The sequence below is a fragment of the Cyanistes caeruleus genome, chromosome Z (genome assembly GCF_971803275.1).
Source record: "Cyanistes caeruleus chromosome Z, bCyaCae1.hap1.1, whole genome shotgun sequence".
NCBI lineage: Eukaryota > Metazoa > Chordata > Aves > Passeriformes > Paridae > Cyanistes > Cyanistes caeruleus.
This window is the reverse complement of record NC_141732.1, coordinates 80331434-80354606: the sequence shown is the minus strand read 5'-3', so window position 1 is coordinate 80354606 and position 23173 is coordinate 80331434. Positions and strand designations below refer to the sequence as shown.

Genomic DNA, 23173 nt, shown 5'->3' with positions numbered 1-23173 from the left:
ATCCCTGTGCCTGTGCTGAGCCGAGCTGTGCTTTTCTGCAGGAGCCACAGCCAGGAGGTTTGTCCCAGAAAATGCTGCCCTGCCTCCATCTGGCCCCTTCTCCAGCCACAGCCTGATCTTTCTCTCGTGTGTTTTTACCAACAGTCCTTGTTTGTTATTCCCAAGAATCCTTGGTTGGCTCCTCACGTGCAGCTGTTGGGGTTTGGGACACTCACATTAGCCCCTCACTTTCTGGGCTTCTACAGATGGTCAGAGAGTCCATCCTAAGAGGGCTCCTGTCTTTTCAGCTCTAAATTAGATGGGAATGGGAGCTAGCTATTTGCTTCTGTGGAAATGCTACTCCATTTTGGAAATACTGCAACCTTTTAGTTAAACCAAACAAATTCTACAGGCATTTTTCAGATTCACTGCTGTGAGGCTGGTTGTTTCATTGGTCTTTGCAAAGTCATAGAATTATGGAATCCTTGAGGTTTGAAAAGGTGCTTAAGATTGGTTCTGAGCTGCACATACAGACAAAAATATTGTGGGTGTGGAGAGATGCTATTGGTACCTCTTTTGTGTTACCAGAGCATGGAGTAAAAGCTTAAAAGATACAGCATTTCTTTCCATTGCATAAGTATTTTTCCAGTCATATCTTGAGATTCTACAAACTAAAAATGATTTATTTAAAAGTACTATTTAAAAAACAAAATCCAAAAGGCAGTTTTCATGATCCTGCTGTAGAAGATGCTCCTGGAGACCCCTGCTGAAGTCTGGGCAGCTTTGCATGGGCAAGACCTTGTTGTTCTTTCCCTTTCCAAACTGGTCAGCACTAGGAGAGTTACTGACCATGTTTAATGCCAAAGGGTGCCTTTGCACCCTACCTGGACTTCGTTGTGCCAATTTTTGTGAATTGTGAGTCAACTAAAGTTTTTTGTTGTTTTGTTTTTTCATTCCAGTCTCCCATACACCAGCAGACTTGTGAAAACTTTGCTGTATAATTTCATTAGACAAGAGAGAAGCCCTCCTCCAGGGACCCACGTCTTTCAGCAGCAAACAGATGGAGGAGGACTGCTCTATGGAATTGCATCTGGGGTGGCAAGTGAGTCTGATTTTCTATAAATTGTACTTCAGACCATATGAAGTATCGCCTTCTGTGTGCTTTCTCTTGCAGACACACCTGTAGCCCATTTCTTTTTCAGCAAGTGATACCAGTGTAGAAAAGCTGTCCACAGGCCTGCATGGCCCATCTTGAGATGTGTTAGAATCTGAAGCAATTATACCTGCAGGAGAGCAGATGGTAGAAGTATCACCTAGCCCCTGCTTTTTTTTACTGACACTTTAAAAAACCCTCAACCAACCAAGTAGTGCCCTATTTGATGAATCACATACTTCAAATTACTTAAAATGTTGCAAGAAATAGTTTTATGTGCACATTTTATTCTTTACAATTACTTGGTGGATGTGGTGACCTGCTCTGTGGCTCTGCTTGAGCAAAAGGTTGGGCTAGGTGGTCCCAAGGGGTCCTTCCCAGGAGGGTCCTGTGATGTAAGGGAGCAACCTAGATAGGAATTTTTGTAACAGGTTGTGCCTTTCCCAGTAAGTTGACTAATGTTTTTTCCTGAGAAGTATGACTAGATTCTGACCTTTCCCAGACTGCTGTAGAGAAATACTGCCTGAAGAATAGCAAAAACTTGATGCCATTTGTTGTTCATAGTAGGGTTTCTCATTTTTGTTATACTTTATACTCTGTTTTGGTTGGTGGCTGCTCCCTTCCCCACACCAGATGTGTTTTACTGGTATATAAAAATCAATCCTAGAGGTTTTTTCCTTTTCTAACAAATGAGAATAAAACATAATACAGTGCTAACAGCAAAGGTAGATCTTACTTTCTTTCTCCCTGCTAAACTAGAGAACACATCACAAGTCAGTTGCTGTTAAAACCGATACTATTTATTTAGCTCTTTTGTGAAATCAATTCACTGGCGGCCTCCTGAGGGAATATTAAAGTTCAGGCTGCAAGGGGTCTGCCAGAATTTGCAGTCGGAGGCAGTGCCCACGTCTCTCCTCACGGCGGCAGTAAAAGCGCACGGCTGCTGTGCGCTGCTCCTGCGCTCCGGGCTACACCCTCCAGGGCCGCGCCTGGCTTGCGTCCCTAACGTAAACCCAGCACAAAGTAGTGGCTTGGTTTGCAATTCACTTACACGCACTCCAGATTAATTAAGTTGTTCCTTACAGTGTTTTATTCGAGAGTCCCTTCAGGTATATTCTTTTCCTTCATTTCAATTTCAAGGAGAAATTAACACGTTTTCCTAAAACAGTTTTCAGTATCTGGTTTGTAGTTTTGCAGTTTTTACTGCCTATTTTGGTGCATGTTATTACCTGAGCAATTGCTTTTGTGTATGTTATTATTAGTTCTGATCTCTCTGATGTCTTTCTGTCTCAGTGCTGCCACAGGAAAAACACTTCTTCCCCTCTTCTGGTTACTTGACTGATTTGTAAATCCGTCCATATTGCCACCACTCCAGCCTCCCTCTGTAACACTTCTCACATGATATCCCCCATGACTTTTTAGTCGTTGTATATTAAGTTTCCAGCTCTTAATGCAAACTCTTAAAGATTTCAGCCTACATCTGTTCTTGTCTCTTCCTACACTCCCACCTCCTTCACTCCTCTTGAACCATTCCCTTAGCAACTACCTTGGCATACGCCTACGCTTGTTTTCTTGCTTCTTTCATGAGTACCTGAAGTGCCATCTCTTAGCCCTGCAAATTAAGTGTCTTCATTTAAAGCTTTAAGGAGAGGAGCCTTTTTAAGGAGCTTTCTAATTTCCTGCCTGGGAAAAGGGAAAAAAGAAGTACCACTTACTGTTGAAAAACAGAAATGGTTTTTGTACCCATGCCCATACAGTTGGTTGAGTTGTTTTTTTTAATCACTTGCTTATATATGTGATGTTGGACTATAGGTGAAACATGGACATGGTAGGATTGCAGTGTAAATGGCATATTTGCCTGTCTTATCTCTGAGTTAACTCTCATCAGAGCAATACTTTGGTTCATGTAGCCTCAGGTACATGGGTAGAGCACAGTAGAAATCAACACGCAGCAGCAATACAAGTTGATAGTCTGTTAGGGAACAAAAGTGAATTTTGAACAGCTATAGAAAACTTTGGTGTGATTTTGGTGTTGTATTACTTTCGTGTGTTAATCTTTATGTGATAGAGATTGAAAGAAGAATAGAAGAATTGAAAACTCGCTTCTCTGTTGCTCAGTGCCTTTTAAATAACACATAATGCTTAAAGTAAGTTTACTGAAGTAGTCTGAATATAGTCTAATTAGGGTGAAAGGAGATAGGAGCCTGGCTTAAAAATAAATTAATATGAAATTTTGAGGCCTAAAATAATTATTGTACTTGCTAATTATTTTACTTGATACCACAATGATCTACATGATCAGGTATAATGTTATTCCTATTTTGTAGTCACTTGCATGGCAGCAGGAGATCAACAAACTCGTACAAGCACTGTATTTTAGATCCACCCTCCTTTTCCTTCCTTGTGATTCAGCAGGAGTGATAATTATACGCAATATGAGCAGAATTTTACCCTTTCCCACAGTTAACCTTCTCCTGCTTCTCATCCTTCGTAGCCTGTTTTTCTTCCTCTGATGAGCTTCCTTAACTCTATAACCACACAGCCAACATCCTCACACCAATTACTTCTGGGTTTGGCGTCTGACTGGATCCAAGTTACCTCTGTGCAAGGACCTTTTTTCATCCTGGATATAAAATACCTGGATTGGATTGTCCTGCCAATTCTGTTATGCTCCAATAATTAAAGAAACAATGGTGGTTTTGGAAGGAGGAGAAAAATAATGGTATTTATTTTTGTAACTTCATAAAGGAGATTTTTCTCTACTGAGTCAATTTTGCTTTGTCTTTGTGGTCTTTCAGTAGGTGTGCAAAGTAATTGTGAGGTGCTGCTAGATCTGGGGCAGTGTTGTGAAGCATAAATGACATTAATATGCATGGCAGTAGAGTTTAGATATTAGAAACTCATTTATTTCAAACCAGAAATTAATTATTCTTGGTTCACAAAGCACATTGAACCAACTTACCCTCAAACCCAAGTTTTTTTGTTGGCTCTAAGTTCCCTCTTCTTTTTCTGTTGGAATTTATTTGCCAATTCACAGTCTAGAGTCAACTAAGTTGAGACAACTTTTTGTGGACAAGCAATTTTTTTTTTAATTAGTCATTTTATTGCTTGCAAAATAAAATCCTTGTTAGAGTGAGGAACTGCCAAGCAGATGATGTGCTAAGACAGGGAGATGATAGTGCTACTCAAGACTAGTGAAAAATAAGTCAATTTAAATGGTTTCCTTTGAAATAGTTGATCCAGTTTATACTTTGCTGTTAAAAACAACTCCAGACACTAAAGCATCTGGCAGAAGTAAGGAGTTACTGCAACAGTGGGATCTGATTGACTTGGTTTGTGCTGTTAGGGTGTTTATAGATGTGGGGGTACAATGTTGCATCTGTAAGGAACTAAAGCAGAGTCAGTAACTGGATTCAGCTTCATTAATCACCCAAGCCATCATCATAACTAATCTGCCACACAAATGTACTGTTGTAGCAGTAATAGAAATTGCAGAATTCAGTGTTTAGTGGTCAGTGATGGCTTGTTTTCTCATGTCTGTGTTCTTTGGTTAGAACTAGAGGAATATTCCTAGCCATTATCAGACAAGTATATCCTTTACTCTGCATTTTACTGTTCAGCATGAGGATACTTGAAGCTATTAAGACCTCTGTTGTACATCTGTGATTTATATACACTATAGCTTATTCCTATTTTTTTTCCTTTTGGTGCTACTTTCTGGTTAATTACATTTGCATGGTAATTTTTAACTTTACAGGGAATCTGTTTATTAATATTTAGTGGTTTATGTTAATATCTTTTTCCTTTTAAATTTCATGTAGACTGATTTGTAGTATCTACATTAAAATATATCAAAGTAGAGAGACACAAAAAGGTACTAACAATGTGTCTGTTATTTCTTATGATTTCACCATCCTTTACTTCTGCCTGCAAATGCTTCACTCTGCTTGCTTCTACCTTCCAGATCCTTTTTGTGATGTGTCACAGATCTGGTGTCTATCTCTGGTGCCTAGTCAATGCTTAATTGCCTGTTCATGCCCACCACAATGGAAATGTACATTTGAGCTTTCTTTACCACTTCTGTCTGTTTGTGTTTCTTCTTGCTTACAGTCTCTAAGTGTCATCCTCTTGATGCTGTAACTATGATATTTTCCCCTGTCTGAATTGGAAGATAGAGGTAGTTTCCAGATCTTTAATCTTTCACTTAGTTCCTCTGATGATGTGCCTGGCACAGAGCAAAGTGTGTGGCTGCAGCTCAAGCACGGGTACTTTGAGAATAAATATTCGAATGTTCCTGGTTGTGTAGCTGTGGCAGGGACAGTCTGCAAGAGCTGCACAGCAAACTGGCAGCTTGAGTGGCTTCATCCTGCCCAAAATCTGTGCTTGGATGCTACAAGGAACACAGAAGCTCATTTGAAATTGTCTTGCTGCTGCCCAAGCAGTGCCTCAGTGTTGCCTTTGAGAGTTTTTATGTTTTTATGACAAAAACTCACCTTCTGCCTTTATCACATTAGTACAGAAATACATTGTGTCTGATAGGAGTCTCTGTAGGCCAGAGGTGTATTCACTATCAAGCTCTAAGATGCTTCCTTTAACATATGTTTTGTCATGTATGTTCTGTTTCTTGAAATCTAATTTATCTTTGTGTATTTGAATGATGTGAGACCATAGAATGATTATACAGCAGTAGCACTTCTGGTGGCATTTGGCCCCGGCTCCACCAAGCTCTTGGGACTTTGAATAACGAGGATCTGAAACAAAAAAAAATTGTAGTATAATTAAGAAATAATGATGCTGCAAGGGCTGGGGCCCCTCTGCTCTGCAGCTGGGGGTATTCCCCTGGAGAAGAGAAGGCTCCAGGGAGAGCTGAGAGCCCCTGGCAGGGCCTAAAGGGGCTCCAGGAGAGCTGACCAGGGGACTGGGGACAAGGCAGGGAGAGACAGGACACAGGCAATGGCTTGCCAGTGCCAGAGGACAGGCCCAGCTGGGATATTGGGAAGGAATTCTTCCAATTGGCACAGATTTCCTGGAGCAGCTGTGGCTGCCCCTGGATCCCTGAAGTGTTCCAGGCCAGGTTGGATGGGATTGGAGCAACCTGGGATAGTGGAATTGTTCCTGCCCATGGCAGGGGTTTGGAATAAGATGGTTTTTAAGGTCCCATTTCAACTCAAAACATCCTGAGATTCCTTGAAATTCCTGATCAGTCCTATTAGCTTCACCAACATTATTTTGACAGTAAGCCACCCTTAATCAGAACTGGCTGCACAGGTAGCATGTGCTTTGCTCTGTGAGCTCTACTCTTTGCACATACAGTGGTGGTAGTGACAGCAAAGCGTTCTCTCCCAGAAGAGCAATTTATACTGTCCTTTCCTGAGCCTGATAATAATTCTTAGAAATTTCCATTGACTTTGAAGAGACTTGCTGGTGTCTGCAGGGAGGTGTCAGAGCATGCGCTCTGCTCTGTAGGACCCAGCAATGGCACCAGAGGAACTGATGCCTAGGAAGATCCAGTGGGCCATGAAGAAGAACTTCCCTGTGCAGTGACTAAGCACTGAAACAGACCAGAGAGACTGTGGAGTCTCCCTCACTGGGGATATTCCAGACCCATCTGCGCACAATCCTGTGCCATTGCTCTGGGATAACCCTGCTGCAGGAGGGAGCTGGGACCGTATGATCCACTGTGGTCCCTTCCACCCTTACCCATTCTGAGATTCTGTGAAACTGTATGTTTTTCTTATTTTTTTGGAAAGGCTGGTGCTCCTGGGGATGCTTGACTGCCACCACTCCACCCTTGTGGCAGTGACAGAATTTGTTATACTTAACATTGTGGAGGCTTAGTGTTTTTCAAGTCTGCAAAGCCTCTTTTCTGTGATGTCTTTCTGACACTGTCCAGGCTTGTGTTGTGCTGGGAGCTGTGCTGTAGCTCTCTGTAGCCTGTCAGCTGTTTGGAGCAGGGACCATCAGTGCACAGCACAGCGAGGCTGTGGTTCATGACTAGAGCTTCTGATTTCTGTGGTCATACAAACTCTAATTGTAACCATATGCTTCAGCTTGTTTACTGAGAGTGCAGCAGCAAGTTTCACGAGGTGTGTTGGTGATTTATCTCCCTGACATTTATCCTGATATTCCAAAACCTGAGCAGCTTCAAATAACCTATTATAAAAGGGAAGAGAAAACCTGTTAGCCCAAAAATTATTTTTCTTAATTTTTTAGGGGAAATTTCTTGTTAAAGGAAATCAAGAAGCAAGTTGATGTATTGTTACAAAGTTCTAAAAGTTGTTGATTTGCAAGGATTAGGGCTAGAAAAAAGGAATTTTATACGGCTGGAAAGGAGGTATTTCTTGCTTTCCAAATACTTCTTAGCTCTAGAGAATTATGGAACTTGAAATTGAGATAGACAATATTTGTAATTAGAGAATGTCAATAATCAGATATGTAAAAAAACAAACTTGAGCAACAAAACCAGTTACATTTGACTTTTTCTTAAAGTCCTATAAATTTCAACTAGTGGATGGTAAGAAACACATAACTGCTCACCTTGTAATCCAGTGTCAAAAAGAGTGTTCATTTCCTACCTAATCTTTATTTTAGCAATAAATGTGAAAAGGCTTTAAGAAGTACCAGTATGTGTTCGTTTTTGACCACAATCAAATGACAAAGATGCTTGACCATCCATGCTGTCTAAGAAACAGTCTGAAATCTGTGAGTTAAAGGTTTCAGTACCTTCTTGCTGTAGGCTGATGCGCTTCTTGTACAGTGTTAACAGATACTGTGCTCAGGTGAGACCCCACCTGCAGAGCTGCCCCAGCCCTGGGTAACACCAGCACAAGGACGTGGAGCTGCTGGAGCTGGCCCAGAGGAGGCCACGCAGCTGCTGCCAGGGCTGGAGCCCCTGTGCTCTGGAGGCAGCCTGGGAGAGCTGGGGCTGCTCCCCTGCACAAGTATTCAGGCTCCAGGGAGAGCTGAGAGCCCCTGGCAGGGCCTAAAGGGGCTCCAGGAGAGCTGCCCAGGGACTGGGGACAAGGCCTGCAGGGCCAGCACCCAGGCAATGGCTTGCCAGTGCCAGAGGGCAGGCCCAGCTGGGATATTGGCAAGGAATTGCTGGCTGGGAGGGTGGGCAGGCCCTGGCACAGGGTGCCCAGAGCAGCTGGGGCTGCCCCTGCATCCCTGGAAGTGTCCAAGGCTGGACAGGGCTTGGAGAGCCATGGGATGATGGAAGTTGTCCCTGCCCATCACAGGAGGTTAGAATTGAATGACCTTTAAGGTGCCTTTCCAACACAAACCATTCTAAGGTTTTATGATTTTGAACTTTTTGATGGTTCTCCTTCTGCATGGCAGATGCAGACTTTGTAGCATTAATGACACAAAAGATTGGGGTTTTTTTCACTAATATGGGATATTAAAATAACACCTACAACTTATAACTCCATAAGATATTTATTTTTCATAATTTTGAGACTACCTGGACTAAACTGCTTAGGTTGTGGTGTTTAGCTGCATGATTTCTCATGAAAATGATTGGATAGGTCAGGAAAAATGAAGATCTATTTGGTTCCAGATGCACTGATGCTGTGTTGTGAAAGGTTTAAACTTGATATTTGATTGATAGGTGCCCTGGACAGATTGGAAAGTGAATGGGTAGGAGAAACTGAGCTGCATTTCAAGTTGGGATAGGAACATTGATAAAGCACAACAAGTTATTTGGCTTTCTATTGTTCTTTCTTAAAAACTGTTTTTCAGGTCTCCTCATGGATTAAATTCATCCGAAGCCGCATTTGTTAATAAATTACATGTTACTGAATAACATGTTAACTGTTTCCCCTTCATTTTCCTGCCAGATGTCTGTGCCATATTTTGGAGTGGGAGTATTCAGACATCAGATCACTCATTTTAACCATTGTCCATGTTCAGCAGAGCAGCGGAGTTACATTGCCTGGCGTGTGAAACTCCTTTTAATAGTTAAATTTTGTGGTTTTATTGATTGGTCGTGTGTGTAAAAATTAAAGGAATGAAAAGGCAATGCTGTGCATTGCCTGTCTGGAAATATTGATTACCTGACTCCACTTTCTGGTGTTCTGTTTTCTCCGCTAGGCTACTGAAGTACCAGTTCTGTGAAGTTGTCATGTTATTTTGCATTTTTCTTTAAGATTTTATATTTATTTTATTATTGGTACATTATAGATAAAACAAGGGTAGAGGAAAGGGTATCTGTGTGCTTTCTGTTTAGTTCCTTGCTCCCTTTCACCTTTAGCTTCCTGCTCCTTCCCTGAAATAGATGATAGATTTTTTTTTAGTGGATCTGCAAGGAAAATCTGTATTTTAACCCATTCACCAAGTAACTCCTGAAGTCTGGTAGACATTTTGACATGTACAAGCTGAAGGAGAAGTTTAATCATATGATATGAAATACGTTCAGCATGGAATGGACTCGTGATAGGAGTGGCACATTTTAGATGTGGAAGTTGTGTCATGATCAAATTAGTTCTAGTTCTGCAACAGTTTTGTTTTCCTTTCAATATATTTGTCAAGGGAGAAGCCTTAATTTGTGATGTCAGTCTACTCAACTACAATGCTTAAATATAAAGAATAGTTTACTTAAGGAGCCTGCAGATGAATTCTTATTTAGTAATAGCACTTACTGGACAAGAATGTTCCTTGCAGAAAGTGGTACTTGTCTTGCCCATGCTAAACACCTGTCCAGAAGGAGATGGGTAATTAACTACCTTCATAAAAAGTTCATTAATGCAAATAGAAAATGTCATTTTGGCTTTTGAATATATGTGGTGCAAAGGAATACTGTACTTTTAGGAGATGACTGTGGTAGGTTTTGCTGGATCTCTGAGGGAAAGGAAGGAAAACAAAAATGTGTTGTGAAAGCAAAACTTTGAATAGCACCAAAACTCAGAATCAGACAAACACTTGACTCTCTTTAATCTGTAGTGAAAATATTTGTGTGCATTTCTGTGTACATTGCAGTTCAAAATTGCAGTCTTGCAGATCTGTACAGAAGCTTTCCTCCTTGGCTCAGATCATAAAACTCTGCTTTTATTTTCCTAATCAACCTTGTTTTAAGTTTGGTTGTTTGCATTTTTTATTGTGTTTGGTATGCAAAGAATACATTGAATTTTCAGAATGTAAGACAAATATATTTTGAAGGATAAGAAAAGTTCCATCCCTGGAAGTGTTCAAGGCCAGGCTGGACAGGGCTTGGAGCAGCCTGGTCCGGTGGAAAGTGTCCCTGCCCATGGCAGGGGGCTGAAAGAAGAGGAGCTTTAAGATCTTTTTCAATCCAAACCATTCTGTGATAAGAGGAAATACTGTGGAAATCTTGGCTATAATTAATTTTGTATTTTTGAGGTTCCACAGCCTCACTGGAGCCTCACACCATCTGGATGTGGCTCAGAGTATGTTTTCTCCTGAGCCTTGCGGAGTATGTTTTTTAGAGCACAAACTTGCAATATTGCCTATATGGACTCAAGTGTTTGACTCTGATTTTGAGGGTTGATTACACAAATAATTTGATTTTGACAGCTATAGTTTCTAAGGAATGATTTTCGTTCAGGAGATGAAAACGTTCCTCTATTTTTAAGCATAAAAAAATCTTGGAAGTCTTTCCATCTTTCTTTTATTTCTATGGATTATAGTTGTACTTCCTTGTTTTTGTAGACCCACGGAGGAGCTAAGCTCTGCACAGAATGATCTAAGATTTAATGAGGCCTTTGACTAAAATCTTTGTCTTAAACCAACAAAGACAAACCCTTAATGCGATTATACCATCGTTATTTTTTACCTAATGTTCTAGAAGACCCAGTGGTAATTGAATGTGTTCTGCCAAACTGTAGTTTCCAACACAAGTATGAGATTTTTACATAACCTGATAAATGGCTATTTTTCCTTTTGAATAAGCCATCAAAAACTTTTTCCGTCTTTCTGCGAAAGACTTCCCAGCCAAAGCAGAGCAAAGCCAAACAGATCATGTGCTTAGCAGTGTATTAGTAGAAACTATTTTCACAGTTGCAGATTTAAGTTTTATTTCCTTGTCCTGAGGCCAGTTACTATTGTTGAGTAATTTGGTACTTTCGTGATTGAGGTTTAAGTTATTGGTATGTGGTAGCTGTAGCACTGAGCATGAACATTCATTTTTGTGACAGTTGGGGTTGTTTGTGAATTTTTTTCTCTTTTAAGTGAATGGCATTTTCCAGAGTGACTCACTTTGGGGAAAGAAAAATAATATTAACAAGAAAAGAATGTGGCACCTAGGAATAGACATCCTGGTTGAAAAGAATGGATTTCCATTATTGAAGAATAAATTTCTGCATTACATGGAAATTCAATTAGTATCCTTATAGGAAAGTGTGAATTTTTGTTTGCTTCTAAGTAATTAGATTTTTATTTGGATTTTGAATATACATGAAACCCAGAGCTGTGCTGTTGCCAAGCTTTGTCAGCTCTTGTCTGGGTGATGGTGATTGTCACAGGTGAGGGGATGTGCTCAGTGACATGCTGCTGAAGTGACATGCTGTTTTGTGCAGGCAGACTGGGTGAAGGGCTGGAGCAAGAGGGAAGAAATGTTACCAGCACCATAGCTGGAATGCAACTTTATTCGTTTTACCTTTCATCAAATATTGGGGTTTAATGAAACTAAGCATTGTAAACATAAGTGCTATGTAAAGTAAAGGGAAGGACTAGATGGATGAGAGGATGGAGAGGCAGGCACAGGAGCAAATCCCTTATTGCCTGAGTGTCCCATGTTGTCTCCTAGTCCTTTCCATTTTCTGTTTCTGTGCTCTAAGACAAAGAATGGGGATGATGTGGGGCTGGGAAGGTGGAGTAGCTGTACGTAGGAGAATGACTCTGACATCTCTAACCTAGGTATGACTTGGCTGGCTAACTGAAGGCTGTTGCTTACATGTAAGTGGGTACTGTGATGTAAGCCCATTCCTGATGTGAATGTATATCCAAGAGTAAATGGTAAAAAACTTCCTTTGTTGGACTGTTGTTAGGGGCTTGCTTAGGCCAAGTGGAGAGCACATTGGTGTGATAGGCTCTCACACATTATTTTCATTTGGCATGCTAAGCAAATGCTTTCATATTTGGCCTTTCTAGATCTCCAGATAGTCTTTCTTCCAGAATTTGTGCCAAGCACTGCTCTCTTTCCCCCTTAATTTTTGAGCATTTTGTGAGGTTTGAGGTAGACTATTACTGGTAGAGACGCTGCAGTACATTGGACAAATTTTCCTTGGCTGGGATCCAAACCCTGTATTCCTTTTGTGGATATTAATAATGACAGAGTTGAGACCTTGTCACTCTTGTGCTGAATTGGGTAGGTAATAAATTTAAAACTAGGTTTCATAAGAGAATTGTGGTCAGGAACAGGATAATATTTTATGTCTAAATGAAAAATTTCAGAACGAGTCTGACTCTGGAATAATTCCTTGTAATTGTTAAAAGACTGAATTTATTAGCATTCCAGCTAATATTTTGGATTTTTGTTCAGCAGTATGAGAGTCTGTAGCTGATAAATACATAGGTCTGTACTCTGAGCCTGAACTGAGAGTTTTTACTTTCCTGTTGGTCTTAAATCACACAAAATATGTCAGGAGGGTGGCCTGAGCTGGTCTTCAAGGTCCCTTCGAACCCAAACCATTCTGTGATGTGTGTCCTACAGCTAGGCTTGAACCTTTGCCTAAAGGTGGATTTATAGATTGGTTTAAGCCCTTAGATCAACTAGTTTTCAGCAGATCTGAATTAGGGCTTAAGTGAACTAGGACTTTGGAGACAACAAATACCTCTTTCACAGCTAGTTCTTACTGTACCACCCAAGTAATGTCCGCCTGAATACATTGCTTTGTGTACTGAGGTTCAAAAAAAAGTGGGGAGAAAGTTAGCCAGTAGAGTAAGAGGGAAGTGAATAATTTGTTGAGAGCCATCTTCATTGTTCTTTTTCTCTGTGTTCCCAAAGAGGATCCTGTATTGCATTTATCAGGCTTGCAAACTTTTATTTTGGACTGGCAAAGCTCTTAAACACAATTTTTACTAGAGGCTGCATGTCTAAAGAGTTGTTTTTTCTAAGTGCACAAGCTAGTCTTATATTATTACTCTCTGAAAGTTTTGTGTAAACATATCAGAATTTGCACGATTCTTTGGAAAAAGAGCAAATCCCCAGGACTGCTGTGAATCACAAAATCAAAGAAACACAGAGTAGCTGGTGTTGGGAGGGCCCTTAAAGTGCCACCCCTGCCATGGGCAGGGAGACCTTCCACTGTCCCAGGCTGCTGCAAGCCCTGTCCAGCCTGGCCTTGGACACTGCAGGGATGCAGGGGCAGCCCCAGCTGCTCTGGGCACCCTGTGCCAGGGCCTCAGCACCTTCACAGGCCACGATTTCTTCCTAAGTAAAGAATTATTTTGTAGATGATGATGGCAGATTGTATCATGTAAAAGCATTCATATTCCTCTATGTGGCAAAGGATGTGTATTTATAGCTTTGCAGTGTGGTTCTGGGGTCTGCTTAAGCACAGAGACATTGTGTGCTTGTGCAGAATCCCAGTAGCCTCAGAGGGAATCTTGAGATGAGACCCTAAACTTCCAACCTATTAGTTTAAGCAGTGGTACAAAGTTCTCCAAGGAAAGAAGGAACACTTCTTGATCATGCTCTGAATTCATAGTGATGGAAGAAACAGAAGAACATTTAATTTTTCCTAGAATACTATGTGAACTATGTTTTTTTTACACAGTTTTGCTGAAAACTATCAGAAAACCACATAGTTAAAATACTTAACCATTTGAAGGAGAGAGATGGTACAACATTCCAGATGCACACTAGGTGTGTCATGTGGTACAGCAAATGCAGAGCACATTGATGTCTGGTGGGAGTGTTGAAATAAAATGCCCCCAACCATTTCCAGTCCTGAGGAAATACATGACATCTTTCAGATGAAAGAGCTAAAACCTTAGGATGTAATTTTAGAATTTCTTTATATCTAGCTATTTAAATAACATTATGAAGATCTTTTATTTCTGTGTGGTCAGCAACAAACACTTTTGTCTTTTGTGTTAAGTGATGTTTCCCAGAGAAGTGTGGCAAGAGGAATAAAGTAAGTCAAAACAGTTCTATGCAACAGAAAACTCAAATCATTTTTGAAATATAATGTTTGGAACTACACTGGATTTCTGTAGTGCCAGGGCAGGCCAGATATGATGATATTCATGAGAAATTACCTATGCAGGAAATTTATATTTTAGAACCTCTGAAATTATAAAAGAACAACTGCTATAAAAACATGTCTGGAAAACGAAATAGTAATTGTCAGTTTTAAAAATGTAATGACTTTAACAATAAAGTGCATAAAGGGTACTTGCTAGGATATGTTAGTAAACTCTTTGTGATCTTGGTGGTGGTGGTAGTTAGGCAAAGAAGCTTGAATGCCTGTGACAGGTCTGATTGACAGAATTTGACAGCATACTTCTGAGACCTAGTGACTAGTCCAAAAATGATTTGTATAACTACATGTATCTAACAAGAAACACCACCTGTACTGAGCAATGGAATAAAGATTCCTTTGGGTTGGAAAGGCTTTCCTTGGAGAAAAAGTAGTTGTAAATCTATAAGTACACTGCTAAAAACACATTTATTCTCTTCATCCAGAAGATTTTCTCAGAAGCCATATGTCCTAGTATGGAATACATACTAAGTTCTAGCAGGAGGGCTTGTTCCCAAACATCCATTCCAAACAGCTGATCAGTGGAAGTGGAACAGCTGCCTACAAGTCTTACCACCTGCAATGTCCTGGAGGAAAAAGAAAAATAAAAATTCCCCTTCCTAGTAATCGGTTGATTGGCCTGTGGTCTCAAAGTCAGATAAATTGAAATTTCAAGTGTCTTGAACAATGATTTTGGACTTCTTGATATTAATATGAAGTTGTGTTGGCTCAAGAGACCCTTTGGGCACTGGGAATGAAGCAAAGCCACTCCCTGTCCAGCTGAACTGCGTGCTGCTTTTCCACATAAAATGTGGAGAGTAAGACATGGACACAGAGCATTTTGTTGAAATATGTGTGGCTGACTTCAGAGCTTTTCACACACTAGTCCAGACTTACCACAAAGTTCTGTCTTCACTGAGGAATCTAATTTGGTGGAAATTGTGGCTATTTGAAATAAGTTCTGTCCTCAAAAGCTGTTAACTTTCTTGGAGGAGAAACAGAATGGCTGGTCTTCATGGTGAGCCAATCTGAGTGTTAGTATGTGGCTGCCCCCCTCTGGAAGCGTCCAAAACTGGGTTGGACAGGTCTTGGAGCAGTCTGGTCTAGTGGCAGGTATACCTGCCCATGGCAGGCTGGAACTGGGTGATCCTGAAGGTCCCTTCCAGCTCAAACCATTCTGTGATTCTATCTGTATCTCCATACAGGAAAATAACTTTTGTAAGTTTCCTCAATGATCCAGTTGTTTAGTCCCAAGAAAAATGAACAGCAACAAATTTATGGTTGGACTCAACCTTAGAGATCTTTCCAACCATAGTGATTTGATGATCTGTGAAATCTGGAGTAGTTTTTTTAAGTTGAAAAGACCACCTGATGAAACAGAATCCTTAAAAGAGTAATGGCAAGTCTAGACAATACCAAGCAAACACATTCCCTTTCTTGACTAAATAGGGGATTTCATTGCTATTAAGTCTGACCTTACTTGTGATTCTCCATGAACTTTGCTGTTGCCAGGCATTTTGTGAAATGAGTCAGATGGCTGTGATGCAAAGGTTTTGAGATGACTTCTAGTCAGCATCTTTAAATTATCTTGTGACCAAGAAGTGAGAGGTGGCAAGGTGTTCTTCCATTGGCATTTCCAGAAGCAGCATTGGTCTTCCAAGGTTTCTGTCAAACAGCATCTGGAGCATCTGCTCCCAAAATCAGAAGATCTTCACACAACAAGTTCTAGTGGCAGGTCTGCTCTTTCAGCCAATCTCAGTAATAGTTTGGTGGTCATTGAGTGGAGTTTGCCAACATGCTTAAAGATAATCTGATTTAGCTATGGAGAAATCTTTACTGGGTTCAGGCTTTTTTCCTCTTCTTGGCTTCCTCTCCTGTTTTTCAGTTCAGGGATTTTGTGTGCTGCCTTTTCTGTTAAAAGTTAAATTCAGGATTTGCTGCACAGCATCATCCTTAAGGTGCTGTTTATTGTTTCTTGATGCAGGCAGCCTGGGAGATGGACAGAAGCTATAGAGCCTCTGATTGTTGTCACTGTTTTTGGACAGGAATCACATGTAATCTAGGTTAGAGAACTGCTTGTTATGTAAAGACTTTATGCAATTGGAAGTGCAGCATTTTACATTTTTGCAATTAAGAGAATTGTCCTGAAATAGTCTTAGCCTAGATGGAAAATGTGCTCATTAGCCACGTTCCTATTCTTGCCCAATGTTCTGTTTAATTTTTCTACAACCTTTTAACATGCTGTGGCTGCTGTCAGTGCATTTTTTTGTTATAATTGCTGTATTGGTTCAAATTGCTTATTAATGAAGATTTATACAATTTTTATTTTTTCTGAGATATATTTGCCTTCTCTATCCCGAGTTCGAAAACACTCTGAAGCTTTGCAAAAGTTGTACTGTTTGCCAAACAAACAATTTTAAACTGCTGCAGCAGTCACAAAACAAAGTCCTGGTGACAGCACTTGGTAGAGCCGAGTGATTTAATTGCAGTATTAAAATGAACAAATGCAGGGAAAGCTATTGTGTGTGGCTGGTCTGGGTGTGTTTGCCATTTATGCTGGTGCTGCTTTATGAATAGAAAATACATTACATTTAATATGGGCTCTCATGGGACTGTGGAAGTTTACTGTATCAGTGCATCAAATGATATGAAGAAAATAAGTAGTAAACTGTTACTCTTGTCTCTTCCTCCATGGTTTTCCTGTTACCTCAGTGCACTCTGTTGACTTACAAAAATTTTTTAGAACTGAAGGTAAACTTACTTCGAACAATGTATAGAGAATAAAATTCAATAATTATTTTCCAGATTGGTCAACTGAAATGTTTTAAATGCAATCCTGTGTAGCTTGTCTAGTCAGGGTAATGATTTGTCATATAATATGTTGCTACTTGGGGAATTTCTGTCCTTGCTAAATAGAAAACTTTTATCTTTGCCATTTGGCTTCTTAGTATTTTCACTGGAAGAAGAAAAAATAAGCTTATGAGCTTTTGCAGTTAGTGTATTGGAAAATAATGTGTTCTCAATCACTCTTACAGTGTTTCTCTTCCTGTCTTTTTAATAGCATCTTTTTTTCCCTTCTGTGTTTTGCACTCTCTCTCCCCACCACAGCCACCACCAGTCTGCTGAAACTCATGGCATGCTCAAATATTTGGAGTAATTTTTTAAGTCATTCCAGAATCCTATTGGTATGTCAAGAACTGGCATATTTGCAAATTGCAGAAGTCATTTTTTAAAGGATAGAAGCTTTGTAGATGTTAGCTTCGGCATGTATGTAGAGTTCTCCAGTTAATTAATTTTAAATTAGATTTTCACTGTGGTTTGGCACATACTTGAAACAAGCACAATGCAATTACGAAAGATGGAAAGTAAGTACTAAATAATCATTTCACCTTATGTACAAATCAATCCCTTTGTCTTGTCACTTTCTCTGCCTTAGGAGGCATGCTTTGAAAAGAAGTAATGACTATATAAATTAAAATGTATAGTTCTGTCTGGTTAATATGGGTATTGTGCTAGACAGAATTCTTCATGGAGCGTGGTGTCCGTAGTGGAGCCGTCATTGTGTCCTTTCACAAGCGTAGGAAGGGATTTTATAATCTGATACAATGCCAAATTCTTTCAACCAGATTAAAAGTGGTCCATGATCCATCAATTGCAATCATGGGTGTGTGGGGGGCTGTCTTACCATTAAAGTCTTATGGCTGTGTGAGAGGTGTGGGAGGAAATAAAAGCTTGGAATGGAATAGTTGATTTATTGTACATTTTCTTTTTCCAGTTTGTTCTGAATGTGTTTTCGAGTTCTTTAATTCATGCCTTCCCAAACAAATTGATGCTGTGTTTGCTTAAAAGTATATTAATTAAGCAGTATCTTATTTTGTATTGATGTTTCTTTTGGGCTTGTTTCAAATTATAATTAATAACTAGTTAACAAAATCCATGGACACTGCTTGAATGTGTAAAGCAAGCTTACTCAAATTCATGCTGATTTGAGATATTTGAGTTAGAACTGGAGCTTTTACTGCTATAACTACATTGGAATATTCCTTAGTGTGGAATCAGATGTTTCTGTAATTGTTGATGCTTTCTTTAGTTACTTAAACTTGAGGAAGAGAAGTTTGTCTTACCTGTAGTTGTATCTGTGGTGAGGATTCTTAGATGTGAAATTTTCAGGGCTTCATGTGGGTGTTGAGTCTTGTGGAACAATGTGAAAATGCTGCATTTCTTAAAAAAATCTGAATTTCCCTCTGAATCTTATCCTGATCCTTCATCTGAAGGCTGCTACTGGAAAGGCAGCCTCCTGTTGGACCTGTGATGTCTGATGCTTTAGGGGAAGGCAGAACCCAGTGTTTGGGGTCAGAAGGAATGACAAAAATCAGAGGGTCCGCAAAAGTTTAGGAAGCTTTCTTAATGAATTATGCACTTGGCATGGGAATTGGTTTGTTAGTCCCTGTTCTTCGGGTGTATACTCCCGAAGAACATATATGGTGGTGGATTTTGGATAAAGGAGTAGAGAGAAAGGGAAGAGAAAGGAGAGGGGGATTAAAGAGAGGAAAGAAGGTGCGGGAAGGTGCGGGAAAGGAAGGTGCGGGAAGGTGCGGGAAGGGAAGGGAAGGGAAGGTGCGGGAAGGTGCGGGAAGGGAAGGGAAGGGAAGGGAAGGGAAGGGAAGGGAAGGGAAGGGAAGGGAAGGGAAGGGAAGGGAAGGGAAGGGAAGGGAAGGGAAGGGAAGGGAAGGGAAGGGAAGGGAAGGGAAGGGAAGGGAAGGGAAGGGAAGGGAAGGGAAGGGAAGGGAAGGGAAGGGAAGGGAAGGGAAGGGAAGGGAAGGGAAGGTGTGGGAAGGGAAGGTGCGGGAAGGGAAGGGAAGGTGCGGGAAGGGAAGGTGCGGGAAGGGAAGGTGCGGGAAGGGAAGGGAAGGTGCGGGAAGGGAAGGGAAGGTGCGGGAAGGGAAGGGAAGGGAAGGTGCGGGAAGGGAAGGGAAGGTGCGGGAAGGGAAGGGAAGGTGCGGGAAGGGAAGGGAAGGGAAGGGAAGGGAAGGTGCGGGAAGGGAAGGTGCGGGAAGGGAAGGGAAGGTGCGGGAAGGGAAGGGAAGGTGCGGGAAGGGAAGGGAAGGGAAGGTGCGGGAAGGGAAGGTGCGGGAAGGTGCGGGAAGGGAAGGTGCGGGAAGGGAAGGGAAGGGAAGGGAAGGGAAGGGAAGGGAAGGGAAGGGAAGGGAAGGGAAGGGAAGGGAAGGGAAGGGAAGGGAAGGGAAGGGAAGGGAAGGGAAGGGAAGGGAAGGGAAGGGAAGGTGCGGGAAGGGAAGGGAAGGGAAGGGAAGGTGCGGGAAGGGAAGGGAAGGGAAGGTGCGGGAAGGGAAGGGAAGGTGCGGGAAGGTGCGGGAAGGTGCGGGAAGGGAAGGTGCGGGAAGGTGCGGGAAGGGAAGGGAAGGGAAGGGAAGGGAAGGGAAGGGAAGGGAAGGGAAGGGAAGGGAAGGGAAGGGAAGGTGCGGGAAGGGAAGGTGCGGGAAGGGAAGGGAAGGTGCGGGAAGGGAAGGTGCGGGAAGGTGCGGGAAGGTGCGGGAAGGGAAGGGAAGGGAAGGGAAGGGAAGGGAAGGGAAGGGAAGGGAAGGGAAGGGAAGGGAAGGGAAGGGAAGGGAAGGGAAGGGAAGGGAAGGGAAGGGAAGGGAAGGGAAGGGAAGGGAAGGGTGTTTGTCCTTGAAAAGTGCTGCACTGCCTCTGTATGGCCCCTTCTTCAGCCACATCCTGGTCTTTCTCATACATGCTCTTACCAGCAACACTTGGCTGTTGTTCCCGACAACTGATCTTGGTTCTTGGCTGGCTCCACAACTATCCAGCTATTGGTGTTTGGGACATTCACATTAGCCCCTCACCTTGTGGGCTTCTGCAGAGCCTTCAGCTGCTGAAGGGGACCTGTTGCCAAGGGAGAACACCACAGCAGTTGCTGCTTTTGTTGGTCATGTATGAGATCTATTGATGGAGTGAGCAGAAAGTGTTGGGAAATGCACCCAGAGTAGTTAATTTGCCAGAGCCTGACCTTCCCAGGGTTCTCCCTGAAGGCCTCCATGGCTTGTTGGCGTCTTTGAGGAGCTGTCAGATTGTTTGGAAAAGCTTTTGCTGTTGATTTTTATACCTTTAGCAGGCTGTTCCCAAGTTACTTTTGGCTCAACTCAGTCTGGTTTAACATTGAACTTGCCAAAGCTCATATATATCTTTTTTTCCCTGATTTGGGAAAGACTTAATCTTTATATTTTTACATTTAGTAGTCTTTCTCTGTTGTTGAGTGATGGTACTTCTTTCTTTGTCTGTTCAGGGTCTCTGACAGAGATGTCCCCTCTAAGCCCTCATGTGGTGACTTGAAGTTGTCTTGTTGCCACCTAGGAATTCATAAGCTGAACCTGTTTTCTTACCCGTTTTTTAATCTTTAGGGCAAGTGCTATCCTGAAATTGCTAACTAGGAAAGTTAATTCCACTTTGATAAGAAACTTGGAAACTGGAAGAATCTTCGGAATGATTTATAGTTAAAGCATTTGAATTACGAATTGTGGATGTATCTGTGTGGAAGACTGGTGTGGGTTTTTGTTTTTAGGAAAAAATCAGATCATAGAATTGTAGAATCCTGTAAGGGCTTGAGTTGGAAGAGACCTTAAGAATCATTTTGTTCCACCCTCCTGCCATGGTCAGAGACACCTTCCACTAGACCAGGTTGCTCAGAGATCCATCCAGCCTGGTCTTGGACATTTTCGGGGATGGGGCAGCCACATGATGACCTTGGAACAAATATTTTTTTCTTGTCTGCAAGAGAAAGGAAAGTAGATACATGTTTCAGCAGTAGAAGGTTTCAGCAGTTTACTCTCAGCTGGAAGGTAAATCTGGATCAAATTAATTCAAGAATGAGAGATGTTGACGCCACAGCATTTGACAGTTATTTGGTACTCACTGGTTCTGTGTGTGGATGTGTATGCATATAATAGAAGAACTATAAAATAAAATACAGACTATACAGAAAATATGAATGTACTTACATTTAATAATATAAATATATATGACCCAGTGTACTGTATATATATATTTAGTGTATAAATTTTTGTATTTATACAAAAATAAATGATTTAGGTATCAAAATACCTAGAAGCATAAAAATGAAACAGGTAAGTTACATATGAGAATAAATTGTTTCATAAATATAGACTTTATTATATCAATATGACATTTAGTTAGGAGTCTACTGTTACTGTTTACTATTACAGTTATACTGTTTGTGTGATAATTTGTAAGATTCCTACTTAAACAATTTGAAGTGGTTTTATAAGATGTATATACAGCATATACAAATATGACAGATGTAAATACATTAAAGCAAATGTATATGTAGAAATGTAGATAATACAAAATATAAAAATATTCCTAGGAAAAAACTGTTTCGGCTTGCATAATTTCAAGTTTGGCATCAGGTTTATCCATCTAATTCACTGCTGGCTTCTAATTTCAGCCTCAATAGTTTACATTTATTGAACTGCTTCTCTCAGCAATTGTCATTCTGAGAGGGTCTGTCAAGAGAAGATCTGTCTTTTTATATATCTGTACAATTATATCTGTATAATTGAATATGTTCTATATATCTGTATCATTAGCTAGTTTTATGTAAATATACAATGAATGTGTAATCAGTCCCAGTGTGTATATAATCTGCTCTGACTCTCTTCAGTGGGTCAGAGATCTCTTAGGAAATTGGGACATCAGCTCAGGAACAACGCACATTCAGGCCAAGGGCATCAGGATGTAAAGGCCCTTATTAAGTAGAAAATTCTCATTTTTATAGATAGGGGAAAAAGAGGAAATAACATGCTTGAAGCTTGGCTAAAATTGCACAATCAGTTGACATTGCAGCTGGGAATAAAATTCCAATGTCCTGATCTTTATCCTCATGTTTTAACTGCTGGGCCTTGCTTCAAGGTTAATAAAACATGCTGTTTGCATGTGATAATGTGCTTAGGATTCCCACTTACCAAACAATTTCAGGTGATTTTATAAGATGTAAATAAAGCACATAGGTGTTTCTCATTGTCTTATCTTGCTAATTGTAATTGTTTTGCAAAAGGCCTGCTCACAAGGCCCTGCTGTTAGCTCGTGCCAACCAGTTTGGTGGCATTTGTGATTTTCCATAAAGTTCACTGAGTAATTGTTGTGGGAATGTGGAGTGAGTTTCATCCTGGAGGAGAGAAGGCTCATGGGAGAGCTGAGAGCCCCTGGCAGGGCCTAAAGGGGCTCCAGGAGAGCTGCCCAGGGACTGGGGACAAGGCCTGCAGGGCCAGCACCCAGGCAATGGCTTGCCAGTGCCAGAGGGCAGGCCCAGCTGGGATATTGGCAAGGAATTGCTGGCTGGGAGGGTGGGCAGGCCCTGGCACAGGGTGCCCAGAGCAGCTGGGGCTGCCCCTGCATCCCTGCAGTGTCCAAGGCCAGGCTGGACAGGGCTTGCAGCAGCCTGGGACAGTGGAAGTTGTCCCTGCCCATGACAGGCAGGGTTTTGGAATGAGATGATCTTGAAAGTCCCTTTCCACCCAAATAATTGTGTGATTTTCTAAATATTTGGGATAGCAGAAATGTTTTATACAAAAAATATTACCATATTCGAATTGTCTACTCAAAACCTGGTAGCCTAAAAAAGATGTGTCTTCACAGGGGGCAGCTGCTGCTGATGGAGGCTCACAAAGCTTGTCTACATCATAGGGCTTGCCTGGGGTACCTTGGGATTGCCATATAGCTTCCACACAAGTGAGATCTACGTGGAAATCTGAAGGTGGTGGTACCAGGTGTTACCCTTGTGGGCAATTGTGTTGCTCAACTTGGC

General features: G+C 41.3%; 1 protein-coding gene across 50 annotated transcripts in view; it reads left to right on the top strand.

The window, feature by feature from the left end:
- The window catches only part of DYM (dymeclin), a 210157-nt gene that overhangs the window by 43083 nt on the left and 143901 nt on the right, over window positions 1-23173 (top strand). For all 50 annotated transcript variants that reach the window (XM_086867510.1, XM_086867499.1, XM_086867522.1 and 47 more), the window contains one exon: window positions 939-1081. In XM_086867510.1, coding sequence (XP_086723636.1) covers window positions 939-1081 — 143 coding nt within the window. The remainder of the gene's footprint in view (window positions 1-938; window positions 1082-23173) is intronic.